The sequence below is a fragment of the Conger conger genome, chromosome 17 (genome assembly GCF_963514075.1).
Source record: "Conger conger chromosome 17, fConCon1.1, whole genome shotgun sequence".
Taxonomy (NCBI): domain Eukaryota; kingdom Metazoa; phylum Chordata; class Actinopteri; order Anguilliformes; family Congridae; genus Conger; species Conger conger.
In genome coordinates this window covers 22,051,063-22,076,736 of record NC_083776.1, presented here as the reverse complement: position 1 = coordinate 22,076,736, position 25,674 = coordinate 22,051,063, and the positions used below count along the sequence as shown (strand labels likewise).

General features: G+C 40.2%; 2 protein-coding genes across 2 annotated transcripts in view; one reads left to right on the top strand and one right to left on the bottom strand.

Annotated features, from left to right (window-relative positions):
• The window catches only part of LOC133116229 (potassium voltage-gated channel subfamily H member 7-like), a 64,104-nt gene extending 57,306 nt beyond the window's left edge, over positions 1–6,798 (top strand). The window contains exons 14-16 of the mRNA XM_061225597.1: positions 1,356–1,512; positions 2,902–3,079; positions 3,791–6,798. Coding sequence (XP_061081581.1) covers positions 1,356–1,512; positions 2,902–3,079; positions 3,791–4,066 — 611 coding nt within the window. The 3' untranslated portion in view covers positions 4,067–6,798. The remainder of the gene's footprint in view (positions 1–1,355; positions 1,513–2,901; positions 3,080–3,790) is intronic.
• LOC133116230 (grancalcin-like) lies at positions 6,791–14,136 on the bottom strand. Its single transcript, XM_061225598.1, has 8 exons — positions 13,874–14,136; positions 11,612–11,833; positions 10,488–10,557; positions 10,080–10,123; positions 9,055–9,202; positions 8,469–8,582; positions 7,811–7,869; positions 6,791–7,707 (listed from the first exon to the last, which is right to left on the bottom strand). The coding sequence occupies exons 1-8, from the start codon at positions 13,895–13,897 to the stop codon at positions 7,681–7,683; spliced, it is 708 nt and encodes a 235-aa protein (XP_061081582.1). The 5' UTR covers positions 13,898–14,136; the 3' UTR covers positions 6,791–7,680.
• Positions 14,137–25,674: the final 11,538 nt, after the last annotated feature.

Here is a 25,674-nt window from a genome sequence, read left to right as displayed (position 1 = left end):
TGCCCTGTTTTCATGTTTTCATTGTGACTATACTGTATGTCATTTTAAGTCCACTAAAAATCTTTCAGATTCAGACCCACAGGTACAGGGACTAGGGCGCCTCTTAAGGCTCCCTTGGAGGATTAGATCATAATGGGAAAAACAACACCCCTTTAAGAGGATGAAAATAATCCTCATCCATTTTCCTTCCTTAGTCTTTTTTTTTTTACTGATTTGACACTTTAGTAAAACTGTAGCATAAAGTCACACATGGCAGCTTACACTTATTACAACACGTATTGCCATGGGACAATAATTAGATTTTTAAAAAGCACACTTTATAGATGAAAACAGAATCCAAATCCCATTTTAATTCAACCCTTAATAAAGACACTGCAAAGAGCCTGCAGCCATGGTGCTATGAAGTGAACAGCAAGGCCTCAGCCATTATTAGTGGTTTTCAGGGGGATGTGCTGCGTAGTGTCCAGTTCCAGTTGTTCCTCATCCAGGGATGTTGACGTGCCCATGCAGCAGAGAGGCAGCACATCCTGAACTGACTTTGAGTGAAACCTCTCACAGAGAATGGCGTGGCTGCCCTCCTGTGCCGCTGACTGCCAGCAACCCCATGACTTCCATCCCTCTCAGAATACTGACTCTCAGAGCATTTGTGAAAGGAAAAAAAAGCTATATTTGTTGGTATTTTTGTGAAAATATGGAAATATGAAATTAGTGGTCCAACTGGCTTAATGTTGTTCAAGTTGGCTGTACAACGTTGGAGCATATAATGTTTGCATTTTATTACACAAAGACGTGGATTCATTGAGTTGAGTGGTTTTGTCTGGTCTTTTCAATTACGATAACGTTCTCAGCAGGACCTTTTTTTTGTCTCCTCACCATTATGGCCAGCTTTAGCTACATTAAAACAATCTATCCAAAGTAAGGCTTGTTCCTTTTAATTTTATCCCTCAAAATGCATTAAAGACATTAAGGTCCAGGCAGCACTTAGACATGCTCCCCAAGTTACGTCACTGACTTCTGCTTATGGATGAATTGGCAAACATTATAGAGCCTGCAGCATAACTCACACGGAGACCCAAACAACAATAGATCCCTGTGATTAGTGGGCTTTGCAGGTGTCTGCCAGAGATAACCCGGGTGCTCTGGCTGTTCAGGGCAGGCCTGGGTCCACTGAGATTACCACCCTTTGCAACAAAGGCTGCAGGCGACACCAAACTGACGAATCGCAAACAAACCCGGATGGCGCAAGGCGCCAGCGATGACTAACCGCGTTCTATTTCTGCTCTGTGTGTTCGGAATGGCTTCCAGGGAGCGAGCCGTACGTGAGGAGACGCGTGTTTGTGTGTTTGTTCTGGCAGATCTCTGCGGCGAGGAATGGGCCAATGAGAAGCCAGGGAGGTACCTGGACGAGGCGGTGCAGTCGCAGATCATGAAGGCCGTGGATGAGATGGAAAGCGAAACCACGTACGGGGAGGTGGAGCAGCGCTTGGACCTTCTGCAGGAGCACCTGAACAGGTGAGAGCCCACGGCCTCCCGAAGACCACCCCCCTTCAGCGCATGACCTCCGACAACACAGTAAAAACATCGATGGAAGAGGACAGAGACCATTTTTAATAATTCCAGTCATGATTGAATCCCAGATCTTCCATATTTTCAATTACTCATTATAAGGCTATACTTAGCTAATTGATATTCCATTGTCGAAATCTATTAGAATCAGACACAAAATAGACAAGCCGACCTCAACGTGAAGGTTAAATCTGGACAAAAAAGAAACCACCATTAATATTGAGAGCTCAGGGAACATGAAAACAGCTCTAGGGCATATGCTAAACTGGCCGTTTTCCTGCTCTAGGTAGGCTGGGTTTTGAGGGAGAACAGTCAAGGAGACACCTGGTATGAAATATACTATGAAGGCTAAACAATATCCCTGTTGCAGCCTCTGTTGCAACTGTGGACCGCATGCTCCAGAGCAAAAATGCATCACCACACCAGAAGTAGTTGTCTTTTTTTTTTTTTTTTTGTTTCATGTGAAACTTATCTGGCATGTTTTGCTGATTAGGGAGGCAGACAGAGAGCAGGTGGTATTGTTGTGTGAAATAATCGCAGGATAAAAAGCCTTGTAGACGCATTGCTCCATCTCTCGCTCAGACCTTTCTCCGTGCCCTCTGTCTGACCTCCTTGTTTATGTCTTCTGGAAGAGACCGCAGGCTACCACCTGTCCCTCCCCTCACTCCCACCTCCCACATTTATCTTCATCTGAGGAGTAATTTCCAAAAATAGAAAAGCATCACAGACATAAATGTTTGTATCTGAGCTTCATTGGTACTGGGAATTTATTCTGACGATGTTTGCGAAAGCTCGAAAAATTTGATGACTTGGTACTGTATGTGTCAATCACTTGCATAGGCACAGATTCATTCATACTGCGTAATTTCAGTTGTAATATTGCGTAGATCAGCAAATGTGCTTAGTGTCCTTTATAAACAAATGGCATTTAGAAAAGTAAGTAATTAAAGAGATTTCATTATACATTTTACACATTAAGTCCACAGCACCACCTTCATAGAACTGAACATATATAGGAGACAAATCTCCAAATTTCCTAGCGATGCATTGTAAACACACAAGTCAGATGAGATTTTTTCCACCATGAACCATACAGAGCACTTACTCCCCCTGGTGTACAGAACATGAACTGTACATGTGAGGATCAACTGACTTGCATTACTTTCATTCTACGCTTACTCATTTTACTCATGTTAACCAAAAGCTTCCTTTTAGCAACCAAATACTTGATTCATAATCGTATCCCATTATTTCTCCGAGACCAGTCCAACCTGATGGCAGCCCAGTAGCCTAGCAGCTAAACCCCAGTGTGTGTGTGGGGTTTCACCTTTCCAGGTTGGAGTCGCAGATGACCTCTGACATCCAGACCATCCTCCAGCTCCTGCACAGGCAGTTGGCCCACGGGCCCCCCACCTACAGCATGGTGACGGCCAGCCCCGAGTACCAGAGGCCCTGCCTGCCTGCGGTCCCCACCAGCGGGACCGAGCAGAGCTTCAGCTCCGGATCTGCGCAGGTATCACGGGCACTCGGAGATTTGCATCGTATCACAACCCATTCGTTAGCAAAATGGTTACTAATGCTTGCTGATCAAACAAATAATGTAGACAAGACGCTAATCCGCTAATCCTATTTGGCCGCCAGATAAAAAATACTTCTTAAATTACTTCAGTTTTCATTCAAGCGTACGAGCCCACATTTAGTTTCAGATGTTGCCAATCTGAAATTGCAAGCGATGCAAAGCAATATCTGATATCTAAAATGCCTTACACCGTTTACTCATAATCCTATAGATATCTTAACATTGTTTCACTGTATGGTTTTCATAAATGTACAGTATATTTTAAATGAGGCATATTCACTATAGATGTTCAATGTTCAGTGGAACCTACGCTCAGTGATCACTTTATTAGGTATTTATTAGGCATGTGTTGTGTTCAGCGAGGCTCTTCTGCATACCGCTGTTGCAACACAGGGCTATTTGAGTAACTGTCGCCTTGCCGACTGAGTATATATTCAAATTTACCAAAATGTGAATGCAAATTAGCAGCGTTGTTAATAAGTTTTAAAAAGGAGCACAAATTTAAGTTTGTTTCAAAATATTGGCATGCATTGATATTTACTCGAAAATTACCCCCAAGCGCTTTATGGTCAGATATGCTGCCACACTACACCACTGACACTTTGACCTACAGAGGGGAAAATATCAATTTTGTGTGCTTGACAGAGCAATGAATTCCTGGACCTACAAAAGCCCCAGCAGAAATCCAAAGAATCCCCGTCGGGTATGGAAACGAACTCAGAGGACCATGTAGCAACTCTGCTAGGAGACGTGGAGCCGCACCACAGACAAAAGCAGAACCAGAGCGCTTTTCTGCATCAGCAACGGCCAAAATCCCTTCAGCTTCCGAGTCCGAACCCTTCCGTTCCGGGCTCCCTCAGTAACGTAGGAATGTTGGGCCTGCAGAGGCAGGCCTCAGATCCCGGTCTTCCCTGGAAGTAGGCGTCACCTGTGGCTGTCTGTTTGCCAGCCGGATCGGCTGCGTTGTACGTCCCTCTGAAGCTTGACTCAGGGTCTAGAAGGATTATGCCTGCCATATGCAAGGAATACTGTAGATCATTTTACTACGTTTTCATAATGTATGTAAAACATACAGTGCTCTGGAATGTTTGAACAAAGGCATTTATTTCCTTGATTGGCTCTCTACTGCATCATTTTAGATTTGTAATCAAACAATTCACCCACGGTTAAAGTGCAGACTCTAAGCTGTTCTGTGAAAGTAAAGGAAGCTATTATGCGAAGCTATTAGCGTACAGAGCCAAATCAAGAAAAACATGCCTTTGTCCCAATTGTTATGTAGGGTACTGCACCAAATTGTGTAAATGTTGCAGGTTTTACACTTCCCTCAACAAAAGGCACCTTAAATGTTTGTTCCAGAAGAGAAATGCATGTTGGGATGGGTGTTCTTCTGCATGTTAAAACGGCTCATTTCACTGGTATTCAATCGATCCTGCTGTAGGCATGTTTTTAGTATCAAATCTACAGGACAAAGCTTACTTGAACCAAACTCTGCCACAGGCACATTAGTATATTCTCATATTGAAATATGTTAGCATTTTCTGTAACCTCGTATTTGGGGGAAAAAAGTTGATATCCATTTGGGAATATAAATGTAATTGTATATAATCACCATATTTATCCTAGTAATATGCTCAAAAGCCAGATGCAATACTGTGCCTACAACTGGACAAATATTTCAGATAATCAATTTCACTCATTTTAAATTAATCACAAACATAAACTTGTATGCTGCGTACATTCCATAGAGTCAATTAAGAATCAATTAAGTTTAGTAGATGTTAATGGGAAAGTTATTTGAAAATATATCCAAAGCAGTAATATTCAGCTACATCATTTGAAACGACAGCACAAAGTTCATATTATTGCTGGGGCCACAAATTTAGTGTGCAACAATTTAACGTTCACTAAAATCAATCAGCGTTTGTTGGAATTCCAAATCCATTTTACCCAGAACAAACAAAAGAAAGAATTTGTGGGAAACATTGTAAAAAAAACAACAAAAAACTTTTTAAATGGTATTTTTGGACATTATATTTATAACGATACTTATTCACTAAAACTACTGCTTCTTGCAAAATAATCTTCTGAAACCTAAATGGCATTTTCTTTCCATTATTAATGATTCATATTTTTCATGGTGTTGTATGATACATCATGCAACATCATTAAATATGCCTTGCCTTTGCCAGTGTCTTTTATTTGTACTACATCAAACTGGTATAGATGAATCATCCTAAATCTACTACATACTTTAGTCCAAATAGGCTACAGGTAGGTGGGTATTAAACACACAAACACAAGACATGTATGGCAATATAGATTGTTGGCAACTGCATATGCATTTGTCCTTGGGCTTTACTCCGTACAGAAGGGCCTTTTGTAATCTGAGCCCAAGGGCTGGTAACTGTGTACAGTTCATAAAAACCGGTTGCAAGTCGCATATGACATTTGCAATTCAAGGGCAATTCTAAAATACTCTTCTACAAATGAACTACAGGTGTATGTGTTTGGTCTGAACATTCTCTGAAATTAGACATTTTGCAAATGGCACGTACATACAAAAACAGCTTGGAATAGGTTGTGCAGTGATAGGTGTATGCGTTTGGTCTGAACATTCCCTGAAATGAGACATTTGACAAATGGCAGGTACGCACAAAAACAGCTTGGAATAGGTTGTGCGGTGATAGGAAAATGTACCAGATGTGTGAGACGTTCATTTTTACCATGACTTTAAAGGGGCACTTCACCAAAAAATTTCATTGAGAGGTTCCCACTTACCCAGAGTAGTATGTGTCCAGATGGTTTCAGTGAAATGTTGTGTTTTATGAATATTTGCTGTAGTTTACCCTGGTGAAGCAGACCATACAGGTCCTTCGTCTTGTGGCTTCAAAGCCCCACAAATGCACTTTCCAAACGTATTCCCACAGGTAAGCAGGAACACTCAGTTTATTTTCTGCAAAGTTCCATCAAAGGACAAACGGACCGCATGGTCTGCTTTACCAGGGTAAACTACAACAAATATTCAGAAAGCACAACACATTTCATTGAAACTATCCTGATGGACAGATACGACTCTGGGTAAGTAGAAACCTACCTTCATTTTTTGGGGAACTGCCACCTTAAATTTTTTGAAAAGAAGGGTCCGTGTTAAAAATACTGTCTGAACTCCCCAGAGGATAAACCCTATGTGTATTCACATGTAAAGATGTACATATCACTTGCTAAAGTATTCTGAAAATCCTATTCACTTTTAGAGACTTACACATTAGTTGGATTCTGGTACATGCACTTTCACTGCACCAATTAAGCTATAATATTTTAATAAGCTTTGACGGTAAATATATAACACTAGCTTAATCTTAGCTGTTACAAGGCCTGGAGAGACCTCCAGGGGACTGTTTCTTACACGATTAATAGAATTGCAAACTTTTGCACATGGATTTCAAACTTGTACTGTGGAGATGTGTACATTTTTAATCGAATGCGTGTCTGAATTATTTCTATGCATTTTTAAAGTTTGCCACTGTATATTTTATATTAAGCAACACTTTACAGTAGATTTTAATATTTATGTTCCATAATGTAAATAATCACTGCTGATTTAGATAAGAACTTGTGTGCATCTGTATAAATAAAATGCATACCAAAAATAATCTGGAGTTTATTGTTTTGTTGTGAATAAAACATTTTTTTTCCCTGATTGAAGATCTCTGTGCATGGCAGCAGAACAGGGTGAGGTGTACAGAAAGCTTTTCTCAGATCATATAGATCAGGGATCTCAAGACTCGCATCTCTATGCCATATGGTGCACTCAACCTTATACCAAAATCACTGCTACGCTATCGTTTTGAGCTCCTTTTAAAGCCCTACAACAGTTTCTCAACCAAATTGAAACTCCCTTTGGATTTGGGTGGAGCCACTTTGGGTTGCATCGATGAATGGAGTCTACATAATGTTGTCGCAACCGAAATTAGCTGTTGACTGGAAGGAAACCACAAAACTGTGTGTTCTGCAGTTTGAGACCACTGGTACACAGTAACACAGAGCCTTGTATGCATTGACCATTTACATTTTCACCATTACACAGGCAATAAAAGCAAACATTCATCTGAGAACAGCTGCTTTAAAGTCAAGTGTGACTGCATGTAGTCAGAGATATATCTTTAAAATGTATGCAAGTGTAAAATCTTTCCCAAGTGTTCAGTCAATTTGTTCACTAGCAGAGCATAAACACAGGTTTAAAAAAAGCAATCCAGATATCAAAATATGTATACAAAAGTGATATTGGCACCAGATAACAAAAAAACTACAATGGTATCAATTGAGCACACTTAGTAGCGATTTGCGTAAGCAGTTACATTTAAGTGATATTCTTGCATTGCATAGCACAATAGATTATTATTTTTTTGGCGATGATTAGCAAAAGCACAGCTGCATCAAATCCTCAGTTCTAGTAGTCCTAATACCCTCGATGGCATGCATTTCAGAAACCTTTCATCGTAGATAGCTTTCCAGAGGACAGTCCGTGGGGTCACTCAGATTGCCATTGTACACATGATAAACTGCACAGGGAAACAAGTGAGACAAGAGCAATAAATCCATTAGCATTACTGGTGACAACGAAGGCATACAAAAAAAAGTGAACTTAAAACTTTGGACACTTACATCGTCATACTGAAAGTTTACTGTCCCTTGTTGCATGGTGTCTCTCCTCTTAAAGTTATCTGAAAAACGAGTTTACAACAATTAAAACAACGTTGAAGTGAAGTCTGCCCATGATTGTTTTTGAAGATATTGTCGTGCATTCGCTCTGGTTTCTGTGCGTGACCTTTGTATTGAAGCCAATTAAATCTCTGGAACATCAAGAATTCACTGCGCACAGTGGTACTGTGTTAAGGCTGTCCTCTGCATAACAAGTTGCATACAACTGCATGCCCCAAGTAAAAAGTCAAGTTTGTTTACAAAAACACATGAATGTAGCACATCTGTGACCTTACTGCATGGGTCTATGCACATAAATGGTAATTGGTTGGCATTTATATAGCTTTTATCCAAAGCGCAGCAGAATTGATGCTTCTCATTCACCTATTCATACACACTCACACACCAACGGCAATTAGCTGCCATGCAAGGCACCAACCAGCTCGTCAGAAGCATTCAGGGGTTAGGGATCTTGCTCAGAGACACTTCGACACACTCAGGGTGGGATCGAACCGGCAAACCTCCGACTGCCAGGCGACTGCTCTTACCTCCTGAGCCAATGTTGCTCAGGAGGTAAGAGCAGTCGCCTGGCAGTCGTTTTTCAGGCCTGATGACACCTTACCTGTAAGTGAGCGGAGCTTCACGCAGCACGCCACATAATCATCAAAAAAGATCCTGCCGTTCTTGCTGTAGCGCTTCACCACTGCATTCCCTGCCTGAGGGCTCAGTCTGTAACCTGTGGCACCACAAAAAGCAGCGTACAGTGCTGAATGGAAAGACTATAGACCAGCGCTACTCAAATCCTGTGGGCAGCAGTGTCTGCAGGCGTTTGCTTCAACCGTGCGCTACACCACCTGATTTCACTAATTAGCTTATTATCTGAGCCAAGCAGGTTAAATAATTAGTGAAATTCAGTGGAAGTGGAGTTCAGTAGCGCTGGTATACAGTATACTGACAGTCATGAAATGTCCATAAAATGCATGTGACCCAGAAGTACATACTAGGCATACACGATTATATCTGGGATGTATCTGCCAATAATATCCAAAAATAAACTAACAGGTATTGGACAGTAAGCTAAGATTACGGTCATCACAAGTGCAAAGCAAGAATTTTGAGACACATGGCTGGCACTTTGACAGGGGAGAAAATGCTTCGCATACTTGGTAAAAAAAAATAAGGGAAAGCCAAAACCTCAAACCACTCACCCATGGAGGAAATAGCCTGTGCCATCTCATGGCCTTCCACTGTGCCACTTCTGTCCTGGTCAAACATCATGAAATTCTGCTTCCAGCCATTCAGAGCCATGAAAAGCTCTTTAAACTCATTGAATCCCATCTTCCCTGTCATATCCCTCTGCAGGAGCTAGGTTAAGGACTCCCAAGTGTTCAATGTTATAAAATATAACTAGCTGATACCAATGATTTGCACAACAAATAGAAACAAAAACACGTGTGTGCACACTCTGTTGAGGCAAACATTCCAGTTAACCTTTCAAGTAAACAATCATGCCAGCTATTTGGATTGTTATTGATGTAATGAAAATCATACTTATGTGTACTGAAGAATTAAACCCTAAAGCAAAATGAGAAAACAAGTGTTTTTAATGTGCTTTCACAACAGTTATGGACCCAGCATTAGTTCTGTCTCAGTGTTAACCAATGAATAAAAATACCTTGATTTGTGCATTTTACAGCATAATCTTTGAAATATTGTAACTTCCTGAAATATGGGGACGTTGAATATTCCTTGTGCTCTACACAGTTTCTTAACTTAACACTGCAGTTCTCAAATGAGGATGCTTGACACTTTTTTGTCAGGTGCACTAGCTGGCAGTACAATCCTGACAAGATGGCATCAATCGAAGTGAACATATTGCGTGGGAGAAGAGCAAGTTAAAAGTACAAATATTAAGAAACTGCATAAAACTAGCTGGGAACACAGAAGAAAGCTTATCTTTGAATCAGTTCTGTGCATTTCCATTCAGCTCTGTTTACAGGTGCGTTTTACAGGTGTGTGATGTCATTAGGAGACCTAAAGCGTCAAACTGCACTGTATTATTGGTAATGAGTGTGCCCCAACAGTTTGTTCATTCTACTTATACCCACAATGCACTGCATGGTCTGGGATTTTGGCTTTTTTTAAACATTTACTACTGGTCTGCCTGGGAGTTAGTGTGCACTGTCAGCACATTTGGTGTGGCTTACTTGAGTCATTGATCTGGAAAGGATACATCGAGCATAGCAATCATGATTCTGCAAGTCTCCAAACTGAATGCTGAAGGTAAAAAAAATAAAAAAATACATTTTAATAATAAAATTAATTTGCATGTGCACAACAAGATTTGGATTCTTACTTGATCCTGACTGGCAGGAAACTGTATTATATAGGCTATACTTGTATATACCCACAATTCAAAATCACTGTATGGAAATATTTCATTAATGGCATTAGCAAAAAACTAAAACCTGAGTTATACACTAAATGCTTCTAGAATTTAGCTGCACAGCAACACTAGCCAATTTCTCAGCTGAGAGATTTATTGGTTTATTGTAAGTAGCTGCAATGGTACAGGAAGTGCAAAGCAAAACCTGGGTAAATGAGACAAGTACGTGCAACACGTCTTTCCTCCTGCACTTACGAGCATAGCTGCCACTGAAACCACTCTGTGTCAAACACCTTTGAAGTTCCTCCGCATCAACTTCTCCATCCTGCATGTAGAAAACCCACCAACAACACCATTTCAGAGAAGAGATAAAATAATAAAAACAAAAGTACATTTTGTTGCATTGTATCATCTCAGTGTTCTCTTACTAACTGCGCAATTGTAAAGAGCATCCACTTCCTTCAGAAGTTAAGAATGAACGATAACGAGAAGTCACATTTTGTTCCCACAGGTGCAGTAGATACAAGATGTTTCATCCCTGCAGGTTTTGCTGGTTTTGGCATGGAATGCTGATGGGGCCAAGGAACCAAATTAGGGAGGCTGTCCATCCAAAACCAGCAGAGAGATTTCAAAACTGAAAGCAAGAGCTGCAGTTTCTTCCTGGTAGTCATTCTGAGGCATTTATAATGGGAGTTCCTTCTTGAGATTTGTTATTTTAAGTTTTGGGAAAGGATGTGTATAAGCGTAACGTAAATCAGCAGGAATATTGTGCAGGCGATTTTATGTTCATTCAAGTAAATAAGCCTTCTTTTCCGGGAGATCTCATATAGGCTAAGGCGGTACTGCAGCATAGGATCGTCTCTTATCCCTGCCCCCGTTTAGTGTGCATTATACCACTCATTTTATAACTGTGATTCATTTGTTGCATTTATTCATCTTTAAATAAACACGCTCACATCCCTCAGAAAGAATTGGTCTCCCCACTCGCAAACTATCCAACCTCACCACCACAGCAGCTAAACGCAAGGAATGTACAATAGCACACCACCCAAACCACTCTCACTTCCTCTCTCTGGTCATAGATCCAGAACCCTCAAGGCTTGGTTCAGGAGAAGTTTAGCTTCCATTTCAGAGTGAGTGCCCCATCTGACCCTCCCCTCTATACTGGAGGTTTCTTGGCTCTATGGGGTTTTTTTGTGATTGTTTAGTAGGCTATGTATGAAATATGTTATATGTTATATGACATTATGTTATGTGCATTGGCCATGGAAAGGTCTGTCTGTCTGTCTGTCCAGCAGGAAAAAAACCAACCTGGAACTCCTTAAACACCGTAATGAAAATATAACTTCTGTAATTGTGTCACGTTATGGAACACTCACCTGCCCAGCAATAGCTGTGAAGTAACCCCACATGGGATCATTAACAGGAGGAGGAGCAAAAGTCCCCGGAAAACCACCTTGTCCTGGAAATCCTCCGGGTTGGGGCCCTCCCATCATTCCGCCGTACATCGGCATTCCCTGGCCTGGCATTCCCTGGCCTGGCATTCCATGGCCCGGCATTCCTTGGCCTGGCATTCCCTGGCCTGTCATGGGTCCCCCATACTAGGATATGAATGAGAGGGTCTATATTAGAGGTGCACAACTCCGGTCCTTGGTGCAAGCTTGTTTTTGTTCCAACGGGTCAGACCTTGCTGTGAACCACTGCCCTGTATTTACTCATGAGTAGGGTGGAATAATGTAGAACCTTGAGAATAATGCCTTTCTGCAATAAAGCATTGCCTGCCCTTGCAACACGATTAGCCATCTTGTCTCAAATGAAAATTTCCATTGTGTCAAAAGATGTGGAATCCCAAGTGTTGACATTATTCTATTGCCCAATTCTCCTTCCATGTTCAGTTTTATAGTTGCCTCATTTACAATGCAAGGTAATGTTACGTCTACTTCCATTTGCTATTGTTACAGAAAGTTAATATCTCAGGAGATTAACCGCTAAAGCCATGAAGTATGGTAACCCTCTTCTGTGGACCACATTATGATTTAAGCTCAATAAAAAAAGGCATTTTTTAACTTCGTTTCTAAAAGGACGGTGGACCATTAGGGATAACATTTTTCATAAAAAGTAGGTGCATTCATGAAAGCCTCTCTCATAGCTGACATTGCCAAAATGGAGCATTAAACATTCGTGTAAAAAAAATTTTTTTTTTTAATTCTATGCTTTTTTTTTTATTTTTTATTGTCCAGGTCAAATACCTGATAAGTATTTTTCATTCCAAAATGATCAATGATATAATATTAAATGGTAAATTGTGTCATTTAAAACCACAAAAACAATCAAGTATGCATTATTTATTTTAAAGATACTTTTAAGCTTAGATTATTATAAGACTAATTTTAAAAACAACTCATATTGAACATGAGCATGGTGACATGGTGTCTGCAACCTTATCAACCGTTGTGTGGAAATTCTGACTGGCTGGGAGACCATACATGGACTGGTAAAATGACATGACAATGAACTGCTCAAACTATCTGAGCAGTTGCTTGGTGAGGATGAACTGCATTCAGCAACAGCTTTCTGCCCCTATAACATTTCTTGACATCAACCTAAAAATACCTAAATTAATGTTAGTCATGATTATGGATATGTTTTCCGTCATGGACCAATTCATTTATAGATGACACGTCGTAATAACAATAACAATTTGGAAGCCCGAATTTTGCATGAACATCTTTGTATAGCACAACATCTGTTCCCAACCAAGTCTATGGTATTTAAATACTTTTAAATAAGCTTACTGTGCTGTCATCTCACCTGTGCCATGTGAGCATGTAGTCCTTGTGTTAGTTGCATTGTTAATCAAACAGTTAACTCACATGGCAAACGGGACTGGATAAAAGACACTTTACTTGACAAACTGAAACGCCATTGATGAGAGACTTGTCTCAGGAAACTTAATGTTCTACTGTGCGGGCCCATAGAGGGTTAAACTGTACGCAAGTTTGCGCTCGCTTAATGTCCTGCAACATTCTGCAAAAAAGGGCAACCTGTTAGTCCTGTGCCTGGTGACTTCTTTTTTTTTTTTCTCAAATCAGGCAGTCGTATATGTAAGAGCCCATTTACCCAAGTGGCCATTCGGAGAGTTTAGCTTGCTGGGGTGGACATGAGGGCCGTGCAACCACGCATTTCTTTCCAGTTACTGGATGTCTCGGGGTATAATCCCTGATTCTTGTTAGCTTGCATAAGGTAACTCGTAAATTAACTTGCTAGCTCGTTACCTGACTTTCACAGTCCAAAGACTATGGAGCAGTCTATTCTTTGTCCGATAAGTTATGTAACATGGGAATTTGTCTAGCCTAGCTAGCACAGCAAGCTAGTGAGCCAACTGAATGCCTTAGTGTACATCGTTAAGTGCTTTAACATCGACTCTCACAGCGAGCTAACGTTATATGCACCCCTTGATACAAATTGTTGGCCAACTTCTACTACAAAAATTGGTTTGGCTGAATTAGCCATGAAGCTAGCTAATGCTGGCTGGCTACATTCCGTATCGATTTAGGTGGCCGTCTCCGGTAACGCCTTCTCCGTGATAAAAATGGTACAAGGAGGACGTGCATGACTACATCAAGATGAATGTTACTTACTGCTCCATATCCTGGATAAGCCATCTGTCGGGCAACTTGACAAACTTGTAAGTCGGCTAGATGCTAAGTTTAGCTATGTTTCACGATTGTTAATACGGACTGTTCAGTGTTCAACCGATTGCGTGTATCGTTATCGTATTTACAGGGAAACGTTCTGCATTTACAGGAAAATGCTACTTCCTATATCTCTGTACGCTTGTACTCTTAGGTACGCTATCACGGGAAGTGGTCACTTCGTCTTCTTCCAGTGAGATACAAGTGTAACAAGTTAGATCACAAGCAGAGGCATTGCTGCCCCCTGGCTCACGTTAAGGAAAATAAAGTCAGTCATAGCTTAACATCCATTGAAGCAAGGCGAGAATCACACCCTTTATGCCTTTATCTGATCTCTGGTTAATGTATAATTTCAAATAATTTTAGGTGCCCTTGTTCCTGGAGTGCCATGATGCATATTTTTAAAGTCTCCATAAATTGTACATTAAGCAAAATAGTGTGCATAATGCTTGCACAGAAGGCCATCTGTAAATTATTATCTGTTATTGACACATGTAACTGCTCTGATGCAGCTTCCTATGTAACTCATGGATAGATTCATTGCCACGATAGTTTTCAAAATACAGTGTCATCCACTCCATTCATCAATGGCCAGACAGCTATCTGTACCCACTTTTTCCACCCTGCCTATTCTTACACTACGTGTTGCTTAAAAATACCATTTAATAGTCACTGTAAACAAAAGCATACACAACCAATGAACAGCCATGCAGTTTGTTTCAAAAGGATTGTTTTTCCCTCAGGCTCTATTGGCAAGGAGACCCTCCCATGGGGCCGTGCAGAATGTGCCACAAAGGAGGAAGGAGCCAGGGAGCAAGAGATGGAGATACTGTTGGAGGACTCATACACTTCATTAATCAATTACACAGACCTCTCTGACTACCTTGACAATAACATAATGGAGTAGAGTTGAGCAGTGATTTAACCCTTTGTCTTTGTCACACCTTTGTCCGTTTACATTTCCAGATTTGGCTTTTAGTCTCAGCAAAGGTTTGTGCATGAGCAACAGGTCTAAGTGATTGCTGCTGCCATGTTATTACTGCTGCATTTCAGCCACTAGAGGGTGGAAGTAAATTTCACTACTGTCTTTGAGAGATTCATAATTTTCTTTGTTAGTAACATTTGCCCCCCCCCCCCCAAAAAAATTAATAAATAAATAATTGAGCTTGCTTGTTTCCATTGCTTTTGTTATCTGAAGTTTACTGAACTGTTTAGAACTTCCCATAAGTCTTGAATTGTGATATAGTGTGTTTCATGTGTGCTATTGGGCTTGGTGTGAAATTGTAATTCACCCAAAAACCAGAAGAGGGCAAACTGTTACTATATTTGGCCAATTCAGAAACAACATGTGCAACCCTGACTGGTCAGTAGAGCACCTGTCAATTTACTTGTTAAACTGAACATATCTTCCTCCAAGGAATGCCAGACTAGAAAACTGTTATGTTAAGAAGTGGGTCCTGACATCATATGCATCAGAGAAGAGTGCATCATTGTCCCCTTTCTCAAATCGATAGCGGCCGTGGGGAATTCTATACAGTACTGTGCAAAAGTCTTAGGCACCTGTATAACATTCTGTACAGATAAGATTCTTTAAAAAATCATTCAATGAAAGGTCCTAAATAAACCTACTATACATTTTACACTACATTTTAGTAATTTGGCAGAATGGTTAAAAACCGAATCAAATCAATATTTTTTGTGACCACCCTTCGGCGTTAAAACTGCATCACTTCACTGAGATGGCCTACCCTGTCCTGCAGTTCTATAGGACAATCAGCAGGGAGGTTGTTCCAAGCATGTTGGAGAACTTGCCACTGTTCTTCTGCAGACTTTGGTTGGCTCTTTGCTTCTGATCTCAGACAGCCTTGATCAAGTTTCAATTGTTTACAGTAATGTTATCTTTTGGAAAAATCTCAAATGTGTTGTTTTATACTAACACACACAAAAATAAACATAGATATAATAAAGTCTAGGGTGCCTAAGACTTCTGCACAGTACTGTATATTGAGTAAAAGGAGAGAAAGCATAAACAGAAAATGCAAATTATTTCACCCAGCCCACATACATTTCTCAAAGCAGTAAAGATTTTCACCCCAAGAAAGTATATTTTTACTCTTAATTTGGTGCATTGTCTGTCCGTATTGTTGAGTAGAATAGTAGGTTATAAAGTGTCAGCATATTTACTTTAAGTCAATCCACCTGTTTAGAACTCCTACTTGTGGTAATAGTAGATGAATAATTGCAATGTTTTGTACTGGGGTGATGGTTTCGACAACCCTGTAGTGCTTGGAGTAGAGAGCTATAGGTTGAAAAAAATATATCTGGGAATTTCCTCATGCACTGTTCTATTAAGCATTTAGTTTCAGGTCATTTTTGTATTTGCCTTAGCTGTTGAGAAGTGTAGGAAGACTGGTCATTGAAGGATACGACTGAGTTTGTTCAAATTGACATGATTAAGGACAGGCAGGAATAGAATCATGGGTGCTGGACTGAAGCACCCTTAGCAATGGCACAGGTACTCTCTGTACTGAACATCCTGAGCAGGAGTGCCACTGGGGAATTTGGGCCCTACAAAAAGATCTCACATTGGACCCCACCAAGCTGTCCCCGCACTATTGAGGGGCCACAATTACAGCACAATGTGTTTAGGGCCCCTTTTAGTCAGGGGCCTTGGACTCATCCTAAGGATACAGTGTCATAACCACACACCGCCACTGATCCTTAGCTCAGTTGCGCAATCCCCTGATAAACAAAGATCGATCCTGTGAGAATTCCTCAGAGAATTCCAGCTGAATCATCCAGTCAATCGTTATCAGGATTGACGTAAAGAGAAAGTCCAAACACAAATTACACAGGTGGATAGATGCCCGTATAACCTAATGCAGTTTCCAGAGATAATAACTAAATGCAAAGTAAAATCTCAAATAAGAACTGTTATTTGAGCTCTATAGCTAGTGTTACAGTTTTAACACTACATGTGTCACCTATCTTCAAACATTATCATTATGAAGGATGAAAACGTATTGTTGTTTAAAAATGCAATTGAACTCCTAATAGCTGTTTCAAGTAGGTTCTCATTAAACTTAAGTATAGAAACAGTCATGAAAACTAAAAAACTAAACAAATAAAAACAGTTTAAGATGTTTGCCCTCTGATAGCCATTTTGGTGTTTCTTTGTTCTTTCTTTTTCCTCAGGACAATTATAAGCTCAGCAATTACTTATAAAACACCATTTATTTCAGCCATTACAAAACCACAGGACCCCTTAGTCAGAACTGAGATTTGCACTTTTTTGTTTTCCATTTCAAATAAAGCCAGCTGTGTCTGTTTCCCATCTCACATTTTGCTTCAGATTTTTGATATTTTATGGTCTTTCAGCCAAATGAATACATGGAACAGCTTGTACTGGCAATGCAGCTCTGGTCAGTACAGCATCCATCCATCCATCCATCCATTATCTTAGCCCGCTTATCCTGAACAGGGTTGCAGGGGGGCTGGAGCTTATCCCAGCATACATTGGGCGAATGGCAGGAATACACCCTGGACAGGCCGCCAGTCCATCGCAGGGTACACACACCATTCACTCACACACTCATACCTTTGGGCAATTTAGACTCTCCAATCAGCCTAACCTGCATGTCTTTGGACTGTGGGAGGAAAGCGGAGTACCCGGAGGAAACCCATTCAGACACGGGGAAAACATGCAAACTCCGCACAGAGAGGCCCCGGCCGACGGGGATTCGAACCCAGGACCTCCTTGCTGTGAGGCGGTCAGTACAGCAGCAAGGTAAAATTAATAATTGGAAGGGGATCTGTGTAATCAACATGATAGTTTCAGTCGATTAATTGAAAGCTTCTAGGATTATATTGTACACCTTGGCTTGTTCCTGATGATCCTGACAAACCTGATCATTTTATTGGGAAATTCAATCATTTTTAGTTGCCGTAATGTTTGGTTCTCCGTGCTGCCGTTTGTTTTAAAGTAGTGCAAATTACACCATTATTTTAAAAGTTCCTTGTCTCACAACCGTACTTGATGATAAACAGAACCTTCCTCATTTCCTTTCATAAAATAACTGCTTTTCAAGTTTTCAAGAAAAGGCATTTGCGAATCACTGCAAGTCGTTACATTTTGACCCTTGTGTAACACCATCTGTGAGAACTCCTCCACCTCCCGCTGGTTCTCTGCGGTTCATAAATTACTGACACTCCGTGGATCGCCAGACTTGCACATGGAGTCATGTCGGGAGAGGTCCCTCAGTCTCAGATTACTTAGGCAGGGCTTCTGGAGTGTCTGAGTCGATGTAAATCTTGAAGTGTCTTATAGGCCTCTTGAACTTTGGGACCGTGTGAGAGATGTTGAAAAAGGAGGATGTGTGAAGGAATGCAGCATTACAGAGATCAGCTTAACAAAATGCACAAATGGTCCTTTTCAAATGTGTTGCTCAAATGACTTGTATATACTGTATAGTACAATAGTTCATGTTGTCAGTAAAATCTTTTATATTTAGAGATTTCTTTGACATAGTTTGTGAGAAAATGTTCTGTTTTGACTGATTTCGTCCTCACGATCAAGTTGTATACTCTCCTGCTCTATTAATGGTAGGTAATGTTGTCCTACATTTTTACTCTTTGTACCAAGTCTTCTGCCTTCTGAGTTACATGATTGATTTACTACGGTAAATTCCACATCAAGAGAATCTGTTGACAGGCCCTGTCAGGAGTGTTTAACAAAGCTTCATTAAGTAATTTTAACACCCAGTGCTTCTTTGAAGGTAATCCACTGCTTGCAGACTGTAAAATTAACTTGTGAATACCATAAAACATTGAATTGAAAGCTAAAGGAATGAGAACTACAAAGGCACTAAGCCAATCCAAGCCTTGTTCCAGCCAAAATAGGAAAGAAATGAAATTGTCATCAATCAGAAGTTGTTGTTCATCACTCAAAAAGTGTTGTTGCTCCCTTGTGATGGTAGAAAAATGCACTGAGTCAGAGACAATGTTCCTCGTATATGCCAAAATTGGCTTAGAAAGTAGTTCCCATGTGCATCTTCAGACAGAGGAAACAGTATGACCAATTTCTTAATTGCAAGCATATGTGGGGTAGGCAAAAAATGAATAGATATTCATACATTGAGTCTATAGAGTCTACATACGACTATAGTATATGATTCAAATTGGAAAAACAGAGGGGGAATCAAAATAATAATTGTGATGCTTTTGTGGCTGTCAAAGCATTACAAATAGTCCTACCAGGTCAATGTGTAACATTTTGTGTTACATGCAAACAATTTCATTAACATGTTGCAGACTCATGGACATATGTCATCATTCAATAGTGCTTATCAAATGCACATTAGATCAAACAAGTCATATACCTCTTTGCAGAGGAAAGCCGGCATGGGTGATGGCACAGGAGGAAGCTCAGCCAATGTTTTGTTGATGTAAGAGTCCCATATTTGTTACGTTTTAAGAGCGTTTGTGTGTTTGCAGAGGCTTTTAGTATCTTCTATAGCATCATGGCTGTGTGCACAAAATAGAATATTGTAGAGTAGATCTTTACATCAGGTCTAAAACTTTTATTACATGCTTTTAATTTAAGTATTCAAAAATTTTGGGAAGAAGGTTGATTTATGGTAACATAATGTTTTCATTATTTAAAAAAACTATTTAAATAACAGTCTGAGTAGGCATGAACGCATCCATAATCAGTCTAGGGTAACACTGTTATGAGTTAAGCAACAGTCTGCTTTTTTAATTTTATTTTATAAATGTCCCAATACTTGCTTAGTCCATATGATCCCCAGCTGGTGCCCCTGACATCTTGGCAGATACTTGGAATCATGGGAAATCAACTGCTTTATGACAGGTCAGCTGACCTCATATGTGATATGGTTGAAGGCTGTCACAGACATTAACAGCTTCTGGCAGTTAGATGAGCCTCCTGTAGGGAAGTGTACTGTATTTAATATTATTTTTGCAGCTTATAATGTGCACCTTTGAGAGGAAACTTCATCTGTCTGACAAAATCAGACTGTCAGCTCATTAAAAAGTTGGCTTCGTTGAGGACTGTTTGGATTTTCAGGATCTGTGGCAGCTCCACGCCCATCGCACACCACTAGTGTACATTCTCCCGAAATCTGTTTAACCAAGCCTGTTCTGAAATCTCAACAAACCCCAGATGTCCCTGGAACAAATCTAGCTCTTTAACTCTATTGCTTTTGTCGATCGGCATTTTTCTGTACAGTACAACATGTTCATTGTGAAAACTGAACAAAACTATGACCTCATCAGACCCCGTACCTCACCAGATCTGCTGATCTTGAGCTTTAACTGGAGTTCTGTATAGAATTTTCTATCTATAAGTATAATAATATGTTAACTAGCTGATGCTTTAATTGAAAGCATCAGCTTTGCCGGGTTAATGGCCTTGTTCAGGGGCTGTTATATTGGCTACACCAGGGCTTGCACCTTCAGGGCACCTTCAGGCTACAGGCTACTCTTATTCGAATCGAGTGAAGGCAATCAAGAACCGACAGCATAAAGCACTCTCTTTGATTCTTACTCAGTTATCTCAGTTACCATCTTCACACCACTTCAATGGGTAATGTCTATATTACCGAATTACTGGGAAATAATATGGCAGCTGTTACTGTGTTCACTTGCATGTCTCCTCAAACTTGACAGATGCAGATTTACTATAGCTATCGTGTAGCTATATCCCTATATAGTGAAAAAAGATTTTGGATAGGGCTGATTTGTATCTTGATAGTTTATTTTGATATATTGTCATGTATTAAATTTCCCTCAAAACAAGCCTAGTGCCATCAGTGGTAGGTCACACAGTGGAAAAGAGACCCGCCCGTGAGTCAAATGAACCCGCACCATGAGTATACACACACTGCCAGACTTCACTGAGTAATTACGAGTAAATACACTGAATAATATGTTCTCTAAGGGATGACGATATACACTCAGAGAGCACTTTGTTAGGTATTTATTAGACTTTATTTTTTAGACTTGGTCTTCTGCTGCTGTAGCCTATCCACACGTTGTTTGTTCAGAGATGCTCTTCTGCATACCACTGTTATAATGCTTGTTTATTTGTGTTACTGTCATCTTCCTGTCAGCTTCGACCAGTCTGGCCCTTTTACTCTGACCTCTCTCAATAACAGTGCGTTTTTGCACGCAGAACTGCTGCTCAGTTTTTCACACCATTCTCTGCAAACTCTAGAGACTGTTGAGCATGAAAATCCCAGGAGATCAGCCGTTACTGAGATACTCAAACCAAATGTCTGGCACCAACAATCATTCCACTCAGTCACTTCGATCACATGTGTTCCCCATTCTGACATTTGGTCTGAAAACAGCTGAACCACATCTGCATACTTTTACGCATTTAGTTGCTGCCACATGATTGGCTGATTAAATATTTGCATTAACAAGCTGGTGTACAGGTCTACCTCATAAAGTAGGTCACTAAGTGTATATAGTGCATTTCATGGTTTTGTGTTTGTCTGTTATTCATAGCTACCATTACAATGTTCCAGCCAGGAATGTGCACTGGTTGTCCTTTTACTGCTGACTCTCCGCCATCCTTAATTAAATATTCATGGGAACGATGATGGGGAAAAATCCCCATTGCAAAACTCATGGTGATATGACTGAAGCTCCAACTTGCACTTCTCACCTATGGCTTCAGGCTTTGTGAAAGTACCTTTCCAAAAAATCTACTTGGGAACCAAACAAGATACATTTTTAGCTTTTAACATTTTTTTTTGCTTTTTATAGTGTCTTATATAAGACTAACTGTAATATGTCTGTTGTCAGTTCATGCACAACTGCCAGTTCTTTTAGCTTGTATTACATTTTCAGTTTCCCTGAAAACATTACAAGGATCTATAATAATTATTCTGTTTTTTTAATATGTGGCAATATGCCTGGCACACTCTAAACCTACACCTCAAAGAAAACTTTAATCCACCGCTTCTGGTGAATGTATTTTCACCATTTATAAAAGTGTGATATAAATATACCGGAGGTCTGTCCCATCCAATCCAGGCTGCAGGTCCCTCAGGGAAGCAATTCGGTCAGTTGGTACCAGCACTGGCCCATCAGCAACCTACAGATCCAATGACTGTACAGATTAATGGTGAACTAGAGCGAAGAGAAGCAGCAACTGGCTCAAATGCTGGTACCAACTGACAGAATAGCTTCCCTGAGGGACGTTACAACTTCATAACATAAAATAAAGTTGCAACATCATTGAAAGTGATCTGCAGTGACTTCCAGCTATGAATATCAGATTTCTTCAGACACAAAAGGATGTGGTATAGTGGCGAATTCTTGGGTGGGCCTTAACTAAATGCTGTCAAACTCTTGAGCGGTGTACTCAAGCCAGATAGTTTGAGTAAATATTCCACTCTGCAAATAGGTCATCCAAAAAAACAAGAAATATAAGGGCCTAAATCCAGGATATTTCATTCACATGGAAAATAGAAAATATTATTACTGTGGGACTTCCAAATATGATTCTGCCTGATAAACATATCCTGTTATTTGCGGCTAGGCTCTACGCATGCCTGTAAGATTTACAACACTAGAGCAAAGAACTGTCTGCCCACAGAAACTTTACTCACAGAAAAATGTGCAACAGTTTGATGCGTCAAAGATTTTTAAAAAATGTATTGCTGTATTTGGCAAATAAACACATGGTATGCATCTCTCAAATGTTTCCAGAGAAGTCATTTCAGCTGTGCATATGGTCGGGAATATCGTGCGGCTGTTACTGCACCAAGCATTCATGTTCATCATTATGTCTAATGGACCCTACACAGTCTCCTTTTTCATATGTGGGAAACATGCAAACTCACACAAAAAAATAACAGAATTACAGAAGAAATACATTTCTGAGAAGATTGGGAAAAAAAACCCCTCTCTCTCGATGTCATATTTTTACAGCACATTTCTGACATTTCAGAAGTGGAAAGTTTGAGCATGTTATAGCAAGCTTGCCAGAGGCCAGCAAGTAACATGATCTGCTTCACAAATTGGCACATTTGTATTGTGTCGAGGATTTAAACTCAGTTAAACTGTGATGAGAAGACTGCTCTTCCACTGAGTGTGCTTTTGACAGCTTTCTTGTCAAAGTCAGTCCTTCAGGTCTCCTGACTGGCCGTTCTGGCACACTCCAGTTAGCCCAATTCCCATCACTGTAACATATGCTGTTTGTCCAAACGCCTAGCTGTTTTTTTTTTGTTTCCTGGCTGTGCGGCTGTTCGAGACGTCAGTGAGGCGGCTGATCAAATTCACACGGGAGCCCCTGTTACGGTGGCAGGCAGAAGATTGAGGGTTCCTCTGCACACTTAATCTGCCCCTCGGGGGTATTCGGAATGTCCCTCTTAAGCGTGTTCAGTAGCACGTCCTGCAGCACTCTTGACACACAAATGTCGCCCTGATTCGAGAAATGGCCTCCAGTGACGTGTAAGGACAGCAAAACCCTCTTTTGTAATTGTTTTACACTCACCGTCTTCCAGCCTTGCACCAAAAGTGCAAACATTTACATGAAAACAGACAGTCCACCTTCATTTCCGGGAGCAGAGAAGGTAACAAAGGATCGCAGCAGGAAAAGTGCCATGACAGTTCAAACGCCAATTGTGCAGGAGGATTTGTATGCAGTATGGCCTGAGCCTGCTGGCCTTTAGACTCTGCAATGTGTCTAGCCATAGACACCATCATTATTGGTGACTTTGAAGATGTCCTTCAAGCTAAAAGCACACAGTCTGCTCTCTAACCTGTAAGGGAGTTCTTAGCTGGGGTCCCCTGTACAGTAAGTGGGCTCTTAACTGGAACACCCTGTATGTGACATTTTTAAATGGGATGCCCTGGAGGCAAGTTCTTGACTGGGGTACCATGCATGTGAGCTCTTAATTATGTCTGCTAATCACATCACCCCTAATTGTTAACATCTGTTGCATAGACTACGAATACAAGAGTTCATGTGGTATCTTAAGATAATAATGGATTCAGCAGGGCAAAAACCTAACTGTTGCAACAAGAAACCACACTTTTCACAGAGCAAGTACTGAAATGGAAACATGTAATAAGGGGTCACAAAAGACACATTTCTCAGGACGAAAGTGAGAAAAGATGGTAGAATGTGCTATCCACAGCTCCAAAGAACATTTCAAATTATGAGAAGAGTCTCAGAACCAGTCCTAAGTCACAGGCCTTGTCCTATACAATACTCTGTCTCACAAGTTAAATATGCTGAGATTTAAATATTATTCCAAAAATTGAATAAACCGTTTACAAATCCAAAATGAAATTTTGCACTTTAAACAGGAAAAACAGAATAAATCTTCCTTCAGGAATCACATTCCTATTTTGAAAGAAAATGAAGATTGGTCAACCTTCAATAAAATATGCAAGCGAAAAGCATGATCTATTGTCATTTTCTGCCTCTTTGCCAAAAATGTAAGCGAACAAAATTATTCCGTATTGGTGCTCTGTCTGATACTCCCTGGATGGCCTCAGTCTCGTTGTTATCTTCATTATTGTCATCATTACCATCCTCTTCCTCAGGTAGTGGGAGGTTGGTGATACTGTGCAACAAGAACCAGAACCAGGTCAGGGCCCTGCCAGAATGTTCTTTTCCCCCACTTTAAGTTTGAGTGCAATTTGTAATATTCAATTGAAACCATTCATTGAATGCCTATATAGATAATGATTGTTTAGTTGGACAGTTGAAATCTATGCTACTGTTAGAAGCACTTCCAGATTCAAGCGGAAACGAACACAGTGCAATTTGGTTTTATTATATGGAATATGTAGATGGAGATTGTGACTTCCCAGCTTTAACAATTACTTGTCTGCAAATATGACCTTTGTTATTGGAAGCAGTAAAGTAATAAAAGTATTTATTTTTTAAGCAGGATTACCTCCTAACACATTCATGGTTAGTGTCGTTAAAAGGAGACTAAAAACATACATCTTCTCATAATAACATAATGGTGCTTAGCCCTGCTTTCAACAATATGAGATAAAATTAATTAATAAGTACATTGTCCTCTTAGATGGGCTAGTATCATCCAATCAGGAGCAAGCATCTTTGGGTAGCCTGGCAATAGCAAAGTATAAGATGGCCGCTGGAACAGGCTTGTGTGTTAGAATTTGGAGAAGGATTTTCCCTTTTTTTTAGCGCTGGTTCCTGGGGTAATACTCAGGCAAGGTCTGACTTATCTGTTTCTCTCTCTCCCTTTTCCAATATTTGCAGTTGAATGTCTTGTCCGCTTTTGTAAATTAGATGTTGTGAGCCTACATTCAATGTAGAATGTATGATTTGTATTAATCATTCTAACTGTCTGCCTCTTAATTATTTTCATCCTAGGATCTGATATAGTTTGTTTTGACTTCCACCAGTTTATTGTAGACTAACCTTTCAAAGAATTTGGCGATTTAATTGATAATTGTCATTCTTAATAAAAATTTTCATTTAAATCACATACAGTATATTTTATATGTAGGCGAGGGGTTCTACCACACAATACCACTTGTGTTCAGTATTCAGAGTGCGGAACATCTTAACAAGGGCATTGATTGTTGGAACCACTGGATTCAGAACATAAACGTATTATACCTAATCCTTGCTTCCCTGACATATCATTTAAATATGTATGTGTATATAAATTGACACACTTAAGACCTAAGTTCTACTCTGAGTGGCTTTGTACGTACATACCGACCCC